Source organism: Ailuropoda melanoleuca, chromosome 13 (genome assembly GCF_002007445.2).
Source record: "Ailuropoda melanoleuca isolate Jingjing chromosome 13, ASM200744v2, whole genome shotgun sequence".
Classification (NCBI taxonomy): Eukaryota; Metazoa; Chordata; class Mammalia; order Carnivora; family Ursidae; genus Ailuropoda; species Ailuropoda melanoleuca.
Genome location: NC_048230.1, coordinates 25,603,064 through 25,622,680, shown reverse-complemented (window position 1 = coordinate 25,622,680; position 19,617 = coordinate 25,603,064). Strand labels below are relative to the sequence as shown.

The following is a 19,617-nucleotide window of genomic DNA, read 5'->3' as shown; positions in this document are numbered from 1 at the left end:
TGAAACTCTGCCACTGGTTAGCCCTGCGAATTTCCCTTACCAAATGGGCACAACTATGCTTTATTTCAGGCCTGAGATACTGAATGTGTTCACAAACCTCCTGCTATGCTCACAGGTGGTTGTTTTGATTGGTTCCACACATGGTTGACCTAATACTGCTACTGCTAGCTTAACTCAGAATCATTTCATTCCAGAAAATTTAAGTCCTTAAAAGGCAAGAGTTTTCTCAGTAAGCTAGCACAGGACCTACACAACAACCTATATGATTACCTTATTTGTTTTCTGTGGTCTTCTGTGGGTTTGGCCTCCAAGGTTGCTTCTAGAAGTTTCTAAGAATAGCCCTACTGGTCTTAGATTTACAACCATCACCCAAATTTTGTAACAATGCCGGTTATGTTTGGTGCCAATTGAAGTTCTGTTTGCTAAACAGATGTTTCCTAGGACCTTGTGTTACACGTCTACCTCCCAGATTACTATCTCCCAGGGCAGCTGCCACATCTCCGCCTTGTGGCTTGGCCTCTGTACACTCATTCACAAGGCCGACCAGCTCCAAGAGGATGGCCAACAGCAAGTGTTGATTCTTCAGGACTACTCTCTGCAGAGAATTTTATGATCTGAAATTGGTACCAATTCAAGATTCACACGCTGGGAGAATTTTAGTACAGTTAATGGCGCCAGGAAGAGACTTCCACATAATTGTCGAGGGATGGCCTCTGGACAGTTAATTTCAGCTTCTCCAAACACTCGTCACTGAACCGTCACACTCTAAACCTATTCCCTAGAAAAGGCACTTCTGTGTACCTCTTAGGGCTGTGAGGATTAGATTAAGTCCTGCACCAGGTCCGTCCCTTTGTTACAGCCTTTAAGCCAAGATCCTGTCACTGAGGGGACTCAAGGGTTTCCAACCACACTGCTCCACCAGCTCACAGGGCAAGTTCCTCCATAGCCACCGAGCAGGGACAGCCCCGTCACCTCTAAATCTGTCCACCACGCCTGCAACACAGCTACCTGTGGGCAACTTGGGAGGGACAAGCTCACTAAAGGTTTTCTAGGCCAAGAGGCTGAGGCCCCAGTTGAGCTCTGCTTGTAGACTATCCTTCACTGCCCATTTCTGTGGTTCCTTCACACATACGAGACTGATTATACATAAAACACAATCTGCAAGTCAGGTGTTTCTGAAAACAAGTTTTATTTAAATAAGGGTTTAAATACATTACATAACATTAAAACTGAAGGAAAAAATAAACCAAAAACCAGTCTGTTACTTCACATGGCATTGGGCAGCTGTTGCTAGTAAGTTGCGAGCTCTACAGCTAGCTACATGACTGATAAATCAGTTTGAAGTTTGTTCCCTTGTCAAAAGTTTAACTCAGATACAAGGTTGGCCTCACATTCTGGTGTTTGGACATCGTAGCTACGGTATGTCTGGTCAAAAAGACCTTGGTGGCCTGTCAGATGTCCTATCACGCCTCACTAGAGGGAAGGTGGCCGCTCTAAGCTCTGCCCACCGTGTCAGGTTGGAGACACCAGGGATTTGACTACCAATGACTCCCTGTAGCAGCACAGCTGCTGTTGCTGTCTTACCCCATCCTGTCCTCTCAGCTTCACCGTGGGCTGTTCAGGTGGTGACATTCTTTTGGGGCAGGGAACTCTGAAGAGGGAGAGCCGAGGAGCTTCTGGCCAGACATAGCCGTCTGTGATCTTGGGGCTCTGGGCTGGACCGAAACATCACATTACTGCTTGGTTTCAGGCCGGACACTGCCAGGCGCCTACTGCTTGACCTCTGTTTAAATGAGGGACTTCAAGACTAGACAGCATGGCTCTTTTCAGTTTATTGCATGAAGGAGTTACACTAGTCCAAGTTAAAAGCAGACCCCAAATGGTTACATTATACAAGCTGTGAGGTTTTTAAACTTGTGACAAGGGACAGAAGGGAAATTCTACTCATTGCAAGGAAATCCTCACTTAAGCTTCAGTGAGCCAAAAGCACTTAAAACCCATGAACCTTCAGCTGGTCGTCCTTAGCCAGTCCAATCTGCAAAGAAAAAAGGACAAAGTTATAATAGGGGATATGAAAGGTGTTCAAGTCCCCATTTCTGATGGCAACAACTTTGCTTGCTTCTACACCGGGCAAGAAAAGTCCAAGAGCCAACGCTTTGACCACTATGAGCCCATGATTCTTAACTCAGGGTATGCAGTTAAGAAGCAATGATGTAAGAGGATTTCAGCACTTAGGAGCAGCCAGCCAGACATCCTGTTTATTTCAGTGTGTGTGTGCAATTTACAATGGCATCTTTAAAGTAAGTCCATGTACAGGGCATCTAGCTGGCTCAGTTGTGGAGCATACAACTCTTCACCCTGCGGTTCTGAGTTCAGACCCCACGTTGGGTCTAACCAGAGGGTACTTAAATAAATAAAATCTTAGGGGGTAAAAAAAAAAAAAGTAGATCCACGTGAACAGTGATTTAAGAGAGACAATCCTTAAAAAAAAAACAAAAAAACAAAAAGAACGAACGAACGAAAGAAATGCTAGTGTATGGATTCCAAAACTCAACTGTTGTTTTGCTTAGCTTTACAAAACAAACTTCTATGTCCCTGAAGAGCTTGAATAGACTAGGCAGGATCTGACAGTGGCCAGGATAGAGGCACAAATGGATTATGAAGAAGTGACTGAACTCACCTCTACCAGGAACTGGCATATGTTCTTGCGCTGGTCACCCTGTAGCTGAATTACTTCTCCATATTCTGGGTGCTCAATTACAGTACCATTGCAGGCAAATTTCTGCAAGCACCAATGAAGCAAAACAAAATTAGGCCAAGCAACAGTCCCAGTACACTAACAATCCCTAATGAGAGGCAATACAAGTCAGCACACCCCCACCTGATTAAGTTAAATGTGATTTCCCTACAATTTCATTGAAGACATACCTTCTTAAACGCCTTCACAAGTTTCTTTTTATCGTAATCATCAGCGATCCCTTGGACAGTAGTAAGGGTCTTCCTGCCGTTTCTCTGTTGAATTCTTATATGGATATAATCCTCAGTGCCAGCAGGAAGCAGATCATCACCCTTACTTGCATCAGCAAAGGGGTCTAGGAAGAAAAGCTCGTTTAGAGCTGAGCGGGCTCAGGTGCCACTGCCACCCTCCCAAGAGATCTTTTTGCATGCGCGGAAACTAATACTGAAATCTCCAGGGCTTAGGTCACATCACATCTGTCCTTGCTGGCTGTCCGCGAACGGGTCAGTCCGGGACGGCCGGCTTCCCCGGCGCTGGGGAAAGCCTGGGCCTCCTGCCCCAGGCCCGCCCTCAGAAGCCAATCACGTGCCGGGGGAGCTTGGGCTGGCAGGCCGTGCCCCACCCGGCTGATGCAACAGGCCGGAACCCGAGCTCCAAGGCGGGGCCAAGCTTCCCGCCCCATTGGCGCGAGCGTTTGTCACTTAGGGCTGGCACCGCCTCTTACTCCCGGCTCCGTGACAACGGCGGTGACGTAACGGACGTGACGCAGGGGTGGCGGGAGGGGGCGGGTGTGGCCCAAGGCGGCCCGGGAGCCATTAGTAAATGCGCCACCCGAGACGCCGGGCCCGCCCAAGGGCTGCCTTCCTGCCCGCTCCTTCCGGTCGCGCTTTAAGAGCCGATCCCAGGGTCCGGGTCGAGGCCCCGCTTCCTGCGAGCCCGGACACCTTCCCTCCTTCTAAGTTTACGAACGCCCGGAGCACCTTGCACGTTTCCGGGCCCTGTCGCGCTTCGCCGCCCCACCCAGGCCTTTCTCCCCACGGGACCTTTCCGCAGCTTACCGAAAGAGTGGAGGTTCTGGATAGCGGACATACGATACGATTCCTTTTCCTCGGTGGAAACGGCCTGCGGAAGTCAGCGGCGGGAGAAGGCAGGCGGGGGGGACGGAGCGTCGGGAAGCAAGGGGCTCAAGGGGGAGGCTGCTGAGTCCTCGGCGGCGGCTCAGTGACTGGGGCGGAGGGGCGGTGCCTGTATTCACTTATATAGCCGCCCCTGTGACGCCAGCGCGCTGCCCTCACGTCCCGATCCCACCCACGGCGTCGTGGCCTCAGCGCCCTGGAGCCGCCGCTTCTGATTGGTCCGGGGGCGGGGACGCGGGACGGCGCTTGCGCAGGAAACCTGCGCTGCAGGAGGGCGTCCTCTGGATTCCGGGAGAGGTGGAAGGGGGAGGGAAAGGTTGGTCCGTCTAGGCGCTTGCGCAGTGCAGGAGGAAGGTGTCAGGGTGGCGCTGAAAACTGGCGGAGCTCTCGGGAGCGCCTTTCATCTTACGTTCTCTGGCACATTCCACCTTCTTGATGCTATTGCAGTCCTCCCTGCTTGGAAAAGAGCGTTTTCGTGGGATAGATCGGCACCTCTTAAATGAGATTTAGATGCTGAATTCCCAAACACGACGAATTCCCACCATCTCATACTCAACCAGTTACCCACGTAGTCTTTCTTATGGATTTAGGGGAGCACTTGTATTTAATCAACAAGGAATAATATAATCCAAGCCTTAACTTCACCCTTTAGATTTAGTATTTAGATGCAGCCAATCGAAAAATGGATTAATCTACTTTAAAGACATCCTTTATATAATCTAATGAAAGAATGCCCAGCTCATTAGCCTGGGTTCGAGGGAGAGTGATGCTGGTTCTAGGGGCTAAGAAGAATTCAGGCACCCGAAGGGTGTCCTGTGTGTCCTCCAAATTGTGTGGGGTAGAAACTTCGCAGAGAGGAGTCAAAATATATTCTTCAAAACAGTCAACCTTTCTTGCTCTTTCAGTATTTAAATTGAAATGGTCTCCGTGGCAAGGGTGAATAGAGTGGATTTAGACACCGAAGGCTTCCAGGGGCCAGGTGGGTATGATAAAGGAATGCAGACAGCCAAGTGTGATGTGACGGGGTGTGGAGGGGGCTGGGGTGAGAACTAGAGGCTATAGTAGCCATGGGCGATGTGAGCCCCAGCTGACACTTAGAGGGTGTGAAGAGCCCATTTGTGGGGCACGGTGAGAGCCTACCAGATGAGAAACCCCAAGGAAAGAAAAGCTAGGTGTACTTGATTGTTTTGATTGCATCTTTACTATGTAACCTTTTGATTAATTATTTGGCTTCCTTGATACCAGGAAGGGGGACCATAGCTAGAAGTGATGGGCGTCTCATTCTGATGTCCATCCCAACCTGCCCTCCACCTGGGAACCTCTACCCCCATAGACGTGGCTGTGCTTGAAAGGGGTTTGAAGAGAGAGACTGTGAATGAGTCAGAGCTGGCCTTCCCAGTATGTGCACGTATTTTGTTATACAAATTTTTAAATTAATATGGTCTCACTTATCAATCTTCCCTTTTAGGAAAAGACCCTTTCTGCACCATTTTAAAGAAATCCTTTCTCTGCTTTGAGTTTATAAAGATACTGTTTTTGTTGTTCTTTGTTTCAAAAGCTTTATTATTATTTTTTATAGATTTTATTTATTTGAGAGAGAGAGAGAGCATGAGTGGGGAGGGGCAGACGGGGAGGGAGAAAGAATCTGAAGCAGATTCTGCACTGAGCTTGGAGCCTTACGCAGGGCTCCATTCCACAACCCTGAGATCATGACCTGAGCTGAAACCAAGAGCTGGTGGCTTAACTGGGTGGGCCACCCAGGTGCCCCTATTTTATTATATATATATAGAGAGAAAGAGTGGGGGGAAGGGCAGAGGGAGAGGGAGAGAGAGAATCTTAAACAGGCTCCACACCCAGCATGGGGCTTGATCTCAAGACCCTGAGATCATGACCTAAGCTCAGACACTTAACCAACTGAGCCACCCAGGCGCTCCTGTTTGCTTTGAAAGTTTTAAAGCTTTACTTTTACCTTTTATTGATTTTATGTTTTTTTTTAAGATTTACTTATTTATTTATTTGAGAGAGAGAGAGAGAGCGTGCATATGGGAGAGAGAACATGAGGGTGGGGACGGGCAGAAGGAGAGGGAGAAGCAGACTCCCCGCTGAGCAGGGAGCCCAAGAACATGGGGCTCGATCCCAGGACCCTGAGATCATGACCAGAGCTGAAGGCAGACGCTTAAGAGACTGAGCCACCAGGCACCCCTACTTTTACCTTTTAGGTCTTTAAGCCACCTGGAATTGATTCGTGTGTGTGGTGTGAGACAGGGATCTGATTTTTATTTCCTACATGGATAGCCTTGTTCCAGCACCATTTATTGAATAACATATAATCTCCCCACTGATTCATGCCTTCTTTGTCATACTCATGTTTCCATTTGAGTGTGGGTTTGTTTTTGGAGTCTTTGTTCTTTTGCACTGGTCTGTTTATCCCAAAGCCATACTCCCTTCATGATAGGAGATCTACCAAAAGTCTTGACGTCCAATAGGATGAACTCCTCCATTTTCTTTATCTTCAGAATGATCTTGGCTCTTGGTCCTAGTTCCCCTTTCAGCCTTGCGACCTATCACCACTCCCCACATTCCACACCACTGCAGTTCTGTGAAGCAACCTGAACTTTCTCATCTCAGGGTGTTTGCACACAGGCTCTCCCTTTGCTTGCTACATTCCTCTGTCTTTTTTGTGTGATGTCTCCCACTCAACTGTCAGGACTCAGCTGGGATTATCAGTTCCTTTGAGAAGACTGTGTTTGGAGCCTTTTCTGTGCTCCCACTTCCTCTCTTTTGGCATTTATCACAGTGATTTGGCTTGCCTGCTCCTTGAACTGTCTACGTAATTTGCTGGACCCAGTACAAAATAAAAAATGTGAGGCCCTTTGCTCAAAAATGGTTAAGAATTTCAGGACAGTGACAGCAGAGCATTAAACCAAGCATGGGGCCCCATGTGACTATGCAGGTTGCATGCCCTTGAATCTGGCTCTGCCCCTTCCCTTATTTGGCTCCTGCTGGGCTGTGAGCTCAAAGAGCAGGGTGCATGCCTGTCTCCTCTGTAGTCTATGTGTGGTAGATTCCTGGCACACAGTGGGTGCCCCATGCTTGTTGAATGAACACATGAACATACACTGTAGGTGCTCAGTTACTTGGAATGGCCGATCCCTGACTCTAGGCTGTAACCTCTGCTACTGTATTAGAGATTCCTGGGGTGGAGGATTGAGAAAAAAATCTTTTGAGAGGTCTGACTCTGGGCTCCACAGAAAGCTTCCAGATCTGGCCTCCTGGCTCAGGCAGGGAGGATAATCCTAGGTCAGCCACATCCCCTAGCTTCTCTTGCAGGGCCGCGGTGCCCAGTGCCAGACCTGACCTCAGTGCTCTGTAAACAGCTATCACCACATACACACACAGGCTTTGCCCCGGACAGGAGGCAGTGCAGAGGGCAGGCCCGGAACGAGTGGTCGGGGAAGCAGGAGACCCTGTTCTTGATGACCACCAGTGTCCTGGGTGATCCTGTTCACCTCTCAGGGCTTCCATTTTATCCCCATAAGAGGAGGAGTGGGTGATTTCCAAGGCTTTTGCCAGGTCTAAAGTCCAAAGCTCTGTGTTTCCAGGCTGGGAGCATTTCCAAGGAGGGTCTGCAAGAGTCCACAGTCCAGTGTGGAGGTTGTCCCAGCCCTGGGAGCCTGGGGAGTCATGATGGAGCCAGGACAGACTTGTCTGAAAGTGACATCTGTGCCTACTGTGACCACTGGCTTGTTGGTTACTGTGCTCCCACTTCGGGTCCTGGTTCGGCAGCCAGGGGCAGGGGACAGCGCATGGAGTACCGGAACCTGAGTGTGACCTGTCATCTCTTCCTGCAGGGGAGGAGGGGATGACTCCCTCTCGCCCAGCCTCCATTCTCTTATCTGTACAAAGGGATAATGATGCCTTTCTCTTGCCTTCTTTTGAGAGGATTTCGAGAGGAGACTCTGTGTGACGGGCTAGACATGTAGTGTTACTAAATCGCTGAAGAGTTTACGCCAGAGACCCAGCAGTGGAAGGGGAGAGAGAGACCCCCTGAGAGCAGCAGGGGACAGGAGCAAGTCCCTCAGAATGGGGATGGGACAGAGGTGAGTGCTTCTTCACGGTCATCTCCTTAGGCTGTGTGGCAAGGGCACGGCCATGTGGGACTGCTGGGGACCCTCGGCCGCAAGAAGAATTCCCCAGGGCCCCAAACTTGGAGTGGAAACAGCAGAGTCTCCCACCAGGAATGAGTCACATCCTCTGGGGAAATAGGTGTCTTCTTGATAACTCGGGCAGACGGATGATCTGGTCCAAGGGGCCTTCCTGTAGCTCTGATGCTACAGGACACCCCGTGACCTAGTGAGACTCCTGGGGGAGGCGAGCCCTGGTCACGCCCCGGATCGGTTTTCTGGGCAGCTTGGTGCGATGTTCACTGGCACGGGACTTCACTTGATTTGAAGAAAGTCAAATAACTGCTATATTTTTTGCATTCCTTATTTGGGGAGCCACCACCCACTCACGCAAATGGCTGGGATGGTGTCCACTCCCCACCCCTCCCCAGTGAGTGAAGTCTGCTATTGTTACCACTTAGGAATGAAGGCAGAGCTGGGCTTGCTGCAGCTCTGACCCGGATCGCATGTGATTACTGTAAGATGTGCATGCTTGGAGTAGGCTGGGATTCTCTCCCGTCCCCACCCCTTGTCCCCAGGGTGATGACTGGGAAGAGACACGAGCGAACCTTATGGGGTGCTGGAAAGGATCCCCATCTTGATCCGGGTGGTAAAAACTCATCGAGCTGGACCCTTAGAGCTAACATGCTTTTGTATATATGTCAGGTCTGCTTTACTTCGCTCCAATCTGCACCCCACCCCCCGCCCCAATTCAGCCCAGTTTCCTTTTTGCTCCTGTGTTTCCTGCCCTTGCCAGGGACTCACTTCTGCCAGCCCAAGCATCTTCCCTCTCTACCTTGCCTTTTTTTTTTTTAAATGAGATTTTTATTTATTAGAGAAAGAGAGCACAAGCAGGGGTAGAGCAGGCAGAGGGAGAAGGAGGTTCCCCACTGAGCAGGGAGCCCGACAGGGGGCTTGATCCCAGAACCCTGGGATCATGACCTGAGCCAAAGGCAGACGCTTAACTGACAGAGCCAGCCAGGCGTCCCTCTACCCCACCTTCTGCTCTTTCCCCTCTTCTCTCTCTTCCTCCTCCTCTTTCTCCTCCTCCAGGGAGTCCCCCGTAGATGGGATGAGGGAGAGGTGGCCTTGCTTGGGCAGGGGATACAGCCAGAGCCCCTGGTTCCCCTCGCATGGGCAGGGCCACCTGACTGGCCGAACTGCAGACTCAGGAGCCGCAGGGGGGAAGGATAGGGGCAGCCTGGGCTCCTGGAGGAAGTGACGGGCCAAACCTGGCACCTGTCCTCATGGAGCCGAGAGCCCAGCCAGGCTTCAGATGCTGGAGGTGCTGCCCGGTGCAGGTGCACAGAGGGCCCTGCATTCTGACGGAGCACTGGAGTAGGAGTCTGCTAGGTGGGGTGGGGGGAGAGCAGGGTGAATAATCCAGACCATGGGAAGAGCAGTGGATGTGTTGTTATGGAAATCAGCTCAGACCTGGCTTCCACTGAGCTCCTCCAACCTCCTCCTATTTTATTTTTATTATTTTTAAAGCTAATGTAACTCACGTCAGGTCCCTCTCCAGAAGGGCAGCAAGATTCCTCGAGTCCTTCCCTTCTCTCAAGGGGAGAGCTCTCTTGTCTACTGGGAGAGAGCGGGTGGTTTGTGCTGAGGATCCGGGAGGAAACACAGAGAGGGCTGACAGAGCACGGCCAGGTGTCCCCACCCCTCCACGCCACTTGCCCCCTTTCAGCCACACCTCTGCGCCCTGCCCCCAACACCCAGCTCTCCTCCGTGTGTCACCTGGAGGTGCCCGGGCCACTCTGGGTGGCCTCTGCTCTCCCCTGCACCCACCCACCTTCCCTAAATTAAATCCAACTCACAGAGGGCCACAGCAGTCACGGGCCACATGTGGCTCGTGAGCCCTGGAAATGGGGCTAGTCTGAACGCAGATGTGCTAGAAGTATAAAACACACATGGAATGTTCTTTTAAAAATTTTAATTTAAATTCACTTTAACTAACATATACTGTTAATTATTAGTTTCAGAGGTAGAATTCAGCAATTCATCAGTTGCATACAACACCCAGTGCTGATTCCATCAAGTGCCCTCCTTAACGCCCGTCACCCAGTTACCCCATCCCCCCACCTCCCCTCCGGCAACCCTCAGTTTGTTTCCTATGATTGAGTCTTTTATAGTTTTCCTCCCTTTCTGTTTTCAATCTTATTTTTCTGTCCCTTCCCCTATGTTCATCTGTTTTGTTTCTTAAATTCCATATATGAGTGAAATCATATGGTATTTGTCTTTCTTTGACTTATTTCCCTTAGCATAATACCCTCTAGTTCCATCCACGTCGTTGCAAATGGCAAGATTTCATTCTTTTTGATGGCTGAGTAATATTCCATTATATATATACCACATCTTCTTTATCCATTCATCTGTTGATGGACATTTGGGATTTTCCCATAGTTTGGCTATTGTGGACACTGCTGCTATGAACATTGGGCACGTGACCCTTCGAATCACTATGTTTGTGTCCTTTGGATAAACGCTTAGTAGTGCAATTGCTGGGTCGCAAGGTAGCTCTATTTTCAACTTTTTGAGGAATCTCCATACTGTTTTCCAGAGCCTGCACCGGTCTGCATTCCCACCAAGTTTGCATTCCCAGTTTGCATTCCACACACACGGAGTTTTGAAGGCGTAGCATGAAAAAACAATTGTAAAATATCTCAGTAATTTTCATCTCGACTCCTTATTGAAATAATAATACTCAGGACATATTAGATTAAGTAAAATATATTTTTAAAATTAATTTCGCCTGCGGGTGCCTGAGTGGCTCAGTCGGTTAAGCGGCTGTCTTCGGCTTAGGTCATGATCTCAGGGTGCTGGGATTGAGCCATGCGTTGGGCTCCCAGCTTGGTGGGGAGTCTACTTATCCCTCTCCCTCTGCCCCTCTCTCCGCTCATGCTGTCTCTCTGTCTCTCAAAGAAGTGAATAAAATCTTTTTAAATATTAATTTCACCTGTCTCTTTTTACTTTTTAAAAAATGTGGCTACTAGGACATTTCAAATTATATAGATGGCATGCACTGTATTTCCACTGGGTGGCGCTGCTCTAGGTAATTCCGTATGTAAGAGCGGGTCTATGGCCCAGCACCTGCAAACCCATCCTCATACACAGGGCTTGCCACAGCCTTCTCTTCACCAACATCAGCCTTACTTCTGTCTCTTACTCCTTCCCCCAGCCTCTCTGGTTCCCTCTGCCATGAGCTTGCAAATTGCTCTCTGCTCAGTGATGATCATGAACTACTGAGGCCGGCCAGGGCTGTCCGGGATCTTTCCCTCCCCTGAGGGGCTTATGAACCTTCACCCACCCAAACTAGGTCTCTTCCTGGGCGGAGGGAGAGTTCTACCATCAAGAAGGTGACGTCCTTCCTTTTCTTTCTCACTTGCCTAGCTCAAGCTAACCCTCCAACTGGCTAGTGTCCAAGGGTGTCTGGGAACATCCCAGGGTGGTGGGGGTGCCAACCTCAACTTTTGCCCCTAGAACTCAGCAATTGTTCTCTGTATCTATAGAGAGGACTCTTCCAGAAAGGAATTCTGGACAATAATTTAAAATTTTTTCTTTTTTTGTTGAGTACCCACTACATTCTGGGTGATGTGCTGAGTATCTCACACTTGCGTCCCATGGGGTCCTGACAAAGCAGATGTCATTGTCTTCCGCAGGTGAGGTGCCTGGGCTTGGACAGGGACACAGGCTGGGGTGGCAACAGCCTTCCTGTCTGGCCTGCTTCTGTCCTTGTAAGGGGGTTAGCCATTCCCTTGGTGGGGTCCAGCCCCTGGGAGTGCACCCAGTTCTCTGCCAGAGCTGGGGGTGTGAGGACATGTCTGAGGAGTGAGTCTGGGTGACCAATGATGCTGTGGACAGGCAAGCCATTGCAGCACACAGACTCGGATTTTCAGAAACGGATACTTAATTTTGTTCTCTGAACAACAGCTGAGCGGCGCTGAGGTGGGTGCATGCCTGGCCCCTGAGGTGTCAGGGAGATGGACAGAGACCACTGTGGTTCGAGAGGAGTGGGTGTTGTGGGAACAGAGACGGGTGCACACGCGCGTGAGTATGCGAATGTGTGGGCGGTGTGAATAGATGGGGTGAGTGTCCGAGCTATACGTGTTTGCAGATCTGAGCCAGTGGGAGCGTGGATATATGTGTATGGTCCTGTCTTCCTTCCCAGATGCTCCAGAGAACTTCCTGGGGCCAGCTAGGCCCAGGGGAAGGATCTCAGTCCCTGCGGGGAGGCCTTGCTGGCATGATTGGGGTTTTGGGTCAACGGACTGTTTGAGATGCTGTCCTGTTACTTGACTGCTCTGTGTTCAGGCACCTTGCATAATCTCTCTGAGCCTTTGTCCTTCCCTATATGTATCAGGACTTATGAACTATAGCCCCCAACTCACCTTCTAAGGAGAGTGACTGCAGGTGCCCGGGGGGCCTTCTTTGTCAGAGGGGAAAGGCTGGGTGGAGCTAAGGTGCTGGGGGGAAGATGGAGACCCCAGGGGAGACTTGAGGGGACAAGAAGTGCAGCCAAGGGCAGCTGGGGGCAATGACATGAAGCTCGGGTGGGTGGTGTGGCTGGGAGAGATGTTAGCTCTCTGGGGGCCTTGTGGGGGAAGTCTGGCGCCCCGTGATCTACCTGCCCCATCCACATTGCTCCCGCAGAATCTTTAGTAACCTAGCCATTGCTCGCTGGTGCTTCTGCAGAGAGCATTTTCTCCTGGGGACAGAGTGAGGTTTTGGGCTCTGCTTCAACCCTGGCCTGTGCTGTGTGTGTTGCGGAAACTGGGACGCCTTGGTTAGGTTATAGGGAGTCCATGGCTCATTGTAGAGCCTGTGTTTATTACCTGCTTCCAAGAGCCTGGCGTTAAGCACTTTATATTTATTGTCTCCTTGAATCCTCCTGACACCCCAGCAACTGGGAGGAACCATTCCCTTTTACAGATGAGGACACTGGAGTTTAGAATGGTGGCATTGTTTTTGCAAGATCACAGCTGGTAAGTTGTAGGGTTGGCTTCAGGCCCAGCCTGTGACCTTGACTTTGAAGGGGCCCCTGCCCTGAAGGGCTGTCCGTGCTGGCCCCCCTCAACCCCAGGCACTGCTGGCTTCCCCTCGTAGAGCTGGGAGGAGACACCCCTGCCCAGGGTGGGGTGGTCTGGTGTGGCCTTGAGTGAACTCATTTTCTTCAGTTTTATTTTATTCAAAAATAATGATTATATTTCCCCTGTTGTAAAATATTATATTCTTATTTTTTTACTTCTTAAAATTTTTACGCAATGAGAATATATTATTTTTAAAAATACGATATATTCTTATTGTGTAAAAATTCTGAAAGTACAAAAGTCACCAAAAAAAAAAAATCACCTGTTAAATCAGTTACCACCTAAGAATGACCAAGATCCATTTTGGCATGTTTCCATCTCTTGATGTGGATATTTGTAAAGCTGAGTACTGCTGAGTGTCCCCCCTGCTTTGTGCCATGTTAGCCCCTGGCACCCTTGGCATCTCTTCAAGTTTCCCCCTACGGATCCACTGGGGCCCCTGACTGGCTCTGTTGGAAGGGTGTGCAACTCTTGATCTCGGGGTTGTGAGTTTGAGCCCCACGCTGGGTGTGGAGATTACATAAATAAATATATAAATAAATAAACGCCAAAAAAAAAAAAAAAGGAAATTTACTTTGCCTTTCCTATAAGATCTATGCTTTTCCTGCAAAGTGGAACCAAACTGCAGATGAGGGGGGAGGGGCAGATTCCTTTTTATAGAAGCAGCAGTCCAGGTAATAAATGAGGAGGGAGTGATATAATTAGAGTACTACCGTTTTGCAAACCCTGATCTGGACATTGATCACCAACCTCTAAAGCCACCAAAGGAGAAACAGCACATCTCTCAGGCACCATCTATGAATTGCCCCTGCTGGGAAGGAGGAGGAAACCCTGAATCTGATAGAGACTTTACATCTAACTAGCAAGTTTCAGGCAATGCAGAGGACAGAGGAACGTGTCCAACTACCTCATGGGAATGCAATCCCAGACTGGAAACTCTACAGGGGAGTGCAATCCTAAAGTCCAGATGGGAAACTCTGCAAGATAAACGATGTTTTCTACAATGAATAAATGGGGAGGGGGAAAGAAAATAGAGAGAGGAGGTACTTACAATTTGAAAGACTTAAGATACATATGACCATGGGTTGTGGGCTTTATGTGGATCCCAATTTTTTATTAAAGATTTATTTATTGGGGCGCCTGGGTGGCTCAGTCATTAAGCGTCTGCCTTCGGCTCAGGGCGTGATCCCGGCGTTCTGGGATCGAGCCCCACGTCAGGCTCCTCTGCTGGGAGCCTGCTTCTTCCTCTCCCACTCCCCCTGCTTGTGTTCCCTCTCTCACTGGCTGTCTCTCTCTGTTAAATAAATAAATAAATAAAATCTTTAAAAAAAGAGATTTATTTATTGATTTAGGTGGGGAGGGGCCGAGGGAGGGAATCTCTAGCAGACTCCTTGCTGAGTGTGAGCCCGATGCAGTGTTCCATCCCAAGACCCATGATAGACCCCAAATTAAAAAAAAAAATGTCATTTATCAAAGCAGGAAAGAATATCCAATGGAAAAAAGACAGTCTCTTCAACAAATGGTGTAGGGAAAATTGGACAGTCACATGCAGAAGAATGAAAGTGGACCACTTTCTTACACCATACCCAAAAATAGACTCAAAATGGATGAAAGACCTAAATGTGAGATAGGAATCCATCAAAATCCTAGAGGAGAACACAGGCAACAACCTCTGTCACCTCAGCCACAGCAACTTCTGGCTAGACACATCTCCAAAGGCAAGGGAAACAAAGGCAAGAATGAACTATTGGGACTGAATCAAGATAAAAAGCTTTTGCACAGCAAAGGAGACAGTAGGCAAAACCAAAAGACACTGACAGAATGGGAGAAGATATTTGCCAATGGCATCAGATAAAGGGCTAGTATCTGAGATCTGTAAAGAACTTATCAAATTCAACACCCAAAGAACAAATAATCCAATCAAGAAATGGGCAGAAGACATGAACAGACATTTCTCCAAAGAAGACATCCAGTTGGCCAACAAACATATGAAAAAATGCTCCACATCACTTGGCATCAGGGAAATACAAATCAGAACCACAATGAGATACCACCTCACACCTGTCAGAATGGCTAAAATGAACAAGGCAGGAAACCACAGATGTTGTCGAGGATGTGGAGAAAGGGGAACCCTCTTACACTGTTGGAGGGAATGCAAGCTGGTGTAGCCACTCTGGAAAACAGTATGGAATTTCCTCAAAAAGTTGAAAATAGAACTACCCTATGAACCATCAATTACACTACTGGGTATTTACCTCAAAGATACACATGTAGTGATCTGAAGGGGCACCTGCACCCCAATGCTTATAGCAGCAATGTCCACAATAGCCAAACTATGGGAAGAGCCCAGATGTCCATCGACAGATGAATGGATAAAGAAGATGTGGTATACACACACACACGCACACACACACACACAACGGAATATTAGTCATCAAAAAAACCAATGAAATCTTGCCATTTGCAACAACATGGATGGAACTAGAGGGTATTATGCTAAGCGAAATAAGTCAATCAGGGAAACACAATGATCACATGACCTTACTCACATGTGGTATTTAAGAGATAAAACAGAGGATCATAGGGGAAGGGAGAGAAAAATAAATCAAGACGAAATGAGAGAGGGAGACAAACCATAAGAGACAGTTAATCATAGGAAACAAACTGAGGGCTGCTGGAGGGGAGGGGAGTGGGGGGATGGGGCAACTGGGTGATGGACATTGAGGAGGGCACGTGTTGTAATGAGCACTGGGGGTTATGTAAGACTGACGAATCACTGAACTCTACCTCTGAAACTAACAATACACTATATGTTAATTAATTGAATTTAAATAAAAAATTTGAGAAAAAAGAATTTTTTTTANTATGGGATCGAGCCCCACGTCAGGCTCCTCTGCTGTGAGCCTGCTTCTTCCTCTCCCTTTACCCCTGCTTTGTGTTCCTTCTCTCGCTGGCTGTCTCTATCTCTGTCGAATAAATAAATAAAACCTTTAAAAAAAAAAGTATTTAACAGGAAACTAAGAAAATTTAAAAAAAAAAAAAATAAAAAAAAAATAAAAAGTATCAAGCTATAAGCAGATAGAAAAAAAATTAAAAGAATCAAATCAAGGAAATGAAGAAGGCATTCTGTCATGTTGGAACAAAACTGGAAACACCAGCATTCATGATTTTAAAATAATATGAATCTTTCTTGTTCTGTACAATAAAATTACCTAGTAAAGATGTCATCCTACAGGCATTAAAAAAAATTGTCATTTGTGAGACATAGACATTTATTTATTTATTTACTTACTTTTTTGAGATGTAGACATTTGAACACTGACCAGGGATTTGATTATATTAAGTGTGATATCGTGCTATAGGAGAAATACATATTTGATCTCTGCCCCTGGGTCCTGGCACAGAGATCCTAGACTCCCTGTCATTCCCTGAGTGATAAAGGTGCTAGGGGCAGAGGGCTGGAGGTGGAGTTACCCGTGCTCAATGAGCTAATCCATCATGCCTACTAATGGCGAAAGTTCCATCAAAACTTTTTAAACCATGGGGCTCTGGGGAGCTTGCAGGTGGGTGAACACGCCCATGTGCTGGGAGGGAGGTGTATCCCAACTCCACAAGGGCAAAAACTCCTGAGTGTGAGGACACTTCCAGATTTTGCACCCTGTACCTGTCTATCTAGCTGTTCATCTCTGTCCTGTAGAAGAAACTGGTCATAGTTAAGTGTGTCCCTGAGTTCTGTGAGCCATTATAGCAAATTATGGAACCCTAGGAGGGGCTTGTGAGAACCCCTGATTTGTAGGGAGCCAGATGGGACAACTGTGGGTAACTGTGGGGTACTCCAATCGGATGGGGGGGGCACCAAACCTTGGGTGTTTCAAGTGGGTGGAGGCCAATAGTGCTGGTGGTAAAAGAATTCACCCAAGGCAGGACAAAAGCGATAGAATTGTATTGTATGCACCACAAGGGAGAGCAAAGGACTGTTTGGGAGGAGGGGAAGGATGGGGAGGAGGAAGGGAGAAGGGTTGGGGGAGGAGGAGGCGGTGGTGAGAGGCCAAGGTTACAGGGCAGAGCGAGGGAGTATGGGGACGTATGGAATTTCCCCTTTTTTGGCAATCTTAGGAGCTGTGCCTGGTTGTAATTGGTCAGCTAGGGCCTGTGGTTATTTGAGGTTGGGTCCCTTCATGAGCTGTTTACTTTGCGAGGCTGGGGCCCTTTTACCTGACTCAGGTTTCCGGTGCTCAAGCTTGTGGCCTAAAAGCCACAGTAACCTTAGCTACAGTAACCTTAGGACCCACCGCTTGGGATCGACATAACGCAGGGCAGTGGGACTTGTGGGACCAGATCGCTTAGCCTGTGCAGTCTGCGCAAACTCTGGGTAGTTAGCGAGGTGGGAAACAAAGGCAGAAGAAAAATTGTTAATTCCCTTCCTAGCGAAGGCCATTGACAAGTCCTTGAAACAGGCAGAGTGACCTTCCTCTAGGGACTCAACTGCCTCCATGTTAATACTTCACTAAGGGCAAAAGGCAGTCCTAGCCCGACCCCCCCATCCCCACACCAGGATCCTGTGAGTCTACTTTAACGTATCAAAATTCCTTTGGAAGCTTCCTTTATCTCTAAACCACCCCCAAGATCATCCCCCAAGAACAGGGCTCACCAATATACGTCTGAAGGGTCTCATGACTAAGGTTTTATTAGACTATTAGACGGTAATAAATGACCTTTTCCTAACAATAACTAGCCCTCTCAAGGTCCTGGAAACCTTGCTTCCAAATTCTTAGGGACTTAGTCTATCCCTGATTCCCTCCGAACTTGAAAGTATATAATGGGCCACTCCTTGTGACTCCAGGGTACCACGGGTCCTGTCCCCATGCTCTAATAAAATCACCTTTTTGCACCAAGGATGTCTCAAGAATTCTTTCTTGGCCATAGGCTTTGAACCCTGTTGTCTTTCCTACATCAGATAGCGTCAGAATTGCTTGGCATGGAAAATCCACACATTTGGTGTCAGAAGTATTGTGAGCAGAGACATAATTTTCCTTCATTAAGAAATTATTACTCATTATTTTGGGTGTGATAATTGCATGTGGTTATGTTAAAGAAAAAGCTCTTGGGGCGCCTGGGTGGCTCAGCTGTTAAGCGGCTGCCTTTGGCTCAGGTCATGATCCCAGGGTCCTGAGATCAAGCCCCGTGTTGGGCTCCCGGTGCAGTGGGGAGCCTGCTTCTCCCTCTCCCACTCCCCTTGCTTGTGTTCCTTCTCTCGCTGTCTCTCTCTGTCAAATAAATAAATAAAATCTTTAAAAAAAAGAAAAGAAAAGAAAAAGAGCTCTTATCTGTTAGCTACATACCGAAATATTTATGAATGAAATGCTGTGATGTTTGGGATTTGTTTGAAAATGGTGAGGGAGCCTGGGTGACTCAGTCTGGTCAGGTCATGATCCTAGAATCCCAGGATTGACTCCCTCCTCCGGCTCCCTGCTCAGTGGGGAGTCTGTTTCTCCCTCTGACCCTTCTCCCTCTCGTGCTCTCTCTCTTTCCCTCTCTTAAATAAATAAATAAATAAATAAATAAATAAATAAATAAATAAATAAAATCTTTAAAAAGAAAGGAAGAAAATGATGTGGGAGAAGGGAGGGGGAGCTCGGGGGTGCAGTTCAAGACTATGAGTTGATAATTACTGACTTCGTGAATAGGTGCATTGGGGGATGTTACAACATTTTTTTTTCCTACTTTGGTGCATGTTTTAAAATTTCCATAATAAAATATATGCTTTGAGTCTCTTTCTGTGCTGATAAACAGAATTCTACCACAACATTTTGGATGACAATGTAACTTTCCTACGGATGTAGCATAAATAAACCGTCCCCCTTTATTGAGCATCTAAATTGTCTCCAGTCCTCTGTTCTCACCAGCACAGGATGACCATCCTTGTGGATAATTCGACGTGCACATCTCTCAGTATTTCTTAGGATAAATTCCTCTAATTGGATTTTCCAGGTCAATAGAAAAGCGTATCTTCTCTCAGCAACTTCTCAAACTTTTCTCCAACTTCTGTGACCCAGTCTCAGTCCTTGTTACCTTTCTCAGTTCATCTCAATACACTACCCTGCACTCCCCATTCCAGCCACACCAGCTCCCTTGCTGGGCCTACCACGTGCCACAAATGCTCCCACCTTGGTGTCTGGAGGCTTCTCCCCAGATAGTCTCATGGCTTTCTTTCCCCAAGTCTTATAGGGGAGGAAATCATAATTTTCCCTCTACCCTTCTAGGGTCTTGGCTGAGACCCCTGTAGCAAAAGGTTAACAAGAGAAAAACAAGTTGATCAATGTGCATACTTCATGGATACCCAGGTAAAATGAATACTCCCCAGGGTAGCCTAGAATGCAAGTTTGTAAGCTGTCTTAATAGGGAGAAGGAGGGGGTTCATAGGCCTCTTAGGGGAAAGTAAAGGATTTTTAGGAAAGCTGAATGGGCCCTTAGAAGAACAGCCGGGAGGA

The 19,617-nt window shown here is 48.0% G+C and overlaps 1 protein-coding gene across 1 annotated transcript; it reads right to left on the bottom strand.

Annotated features, from left to right (window-relative positions):
• Positions 1 to 1,952: 1,952 nt before the first annotated feature.
• Positions 1,953 to 3,864, bottom strand: EIF1 (eukaryotic translation initiation factor 1). The gene is given in 4 exon segments (NM_001304841.1): positions 1,953 to 2,035; positions 2,681 to 2,782; positions 2,929 to 3,092; positions 3,796 to 3,864. Coding segments are annotated over 4 exon segments (342 nt in total). The 5' UTR covers positions 3,827 to 3,864; the 3' UTR covers positions 1,953 to 1,990.
• Positions 3,865 to 19,617: the final 15,753 nt, after the last annotated feature.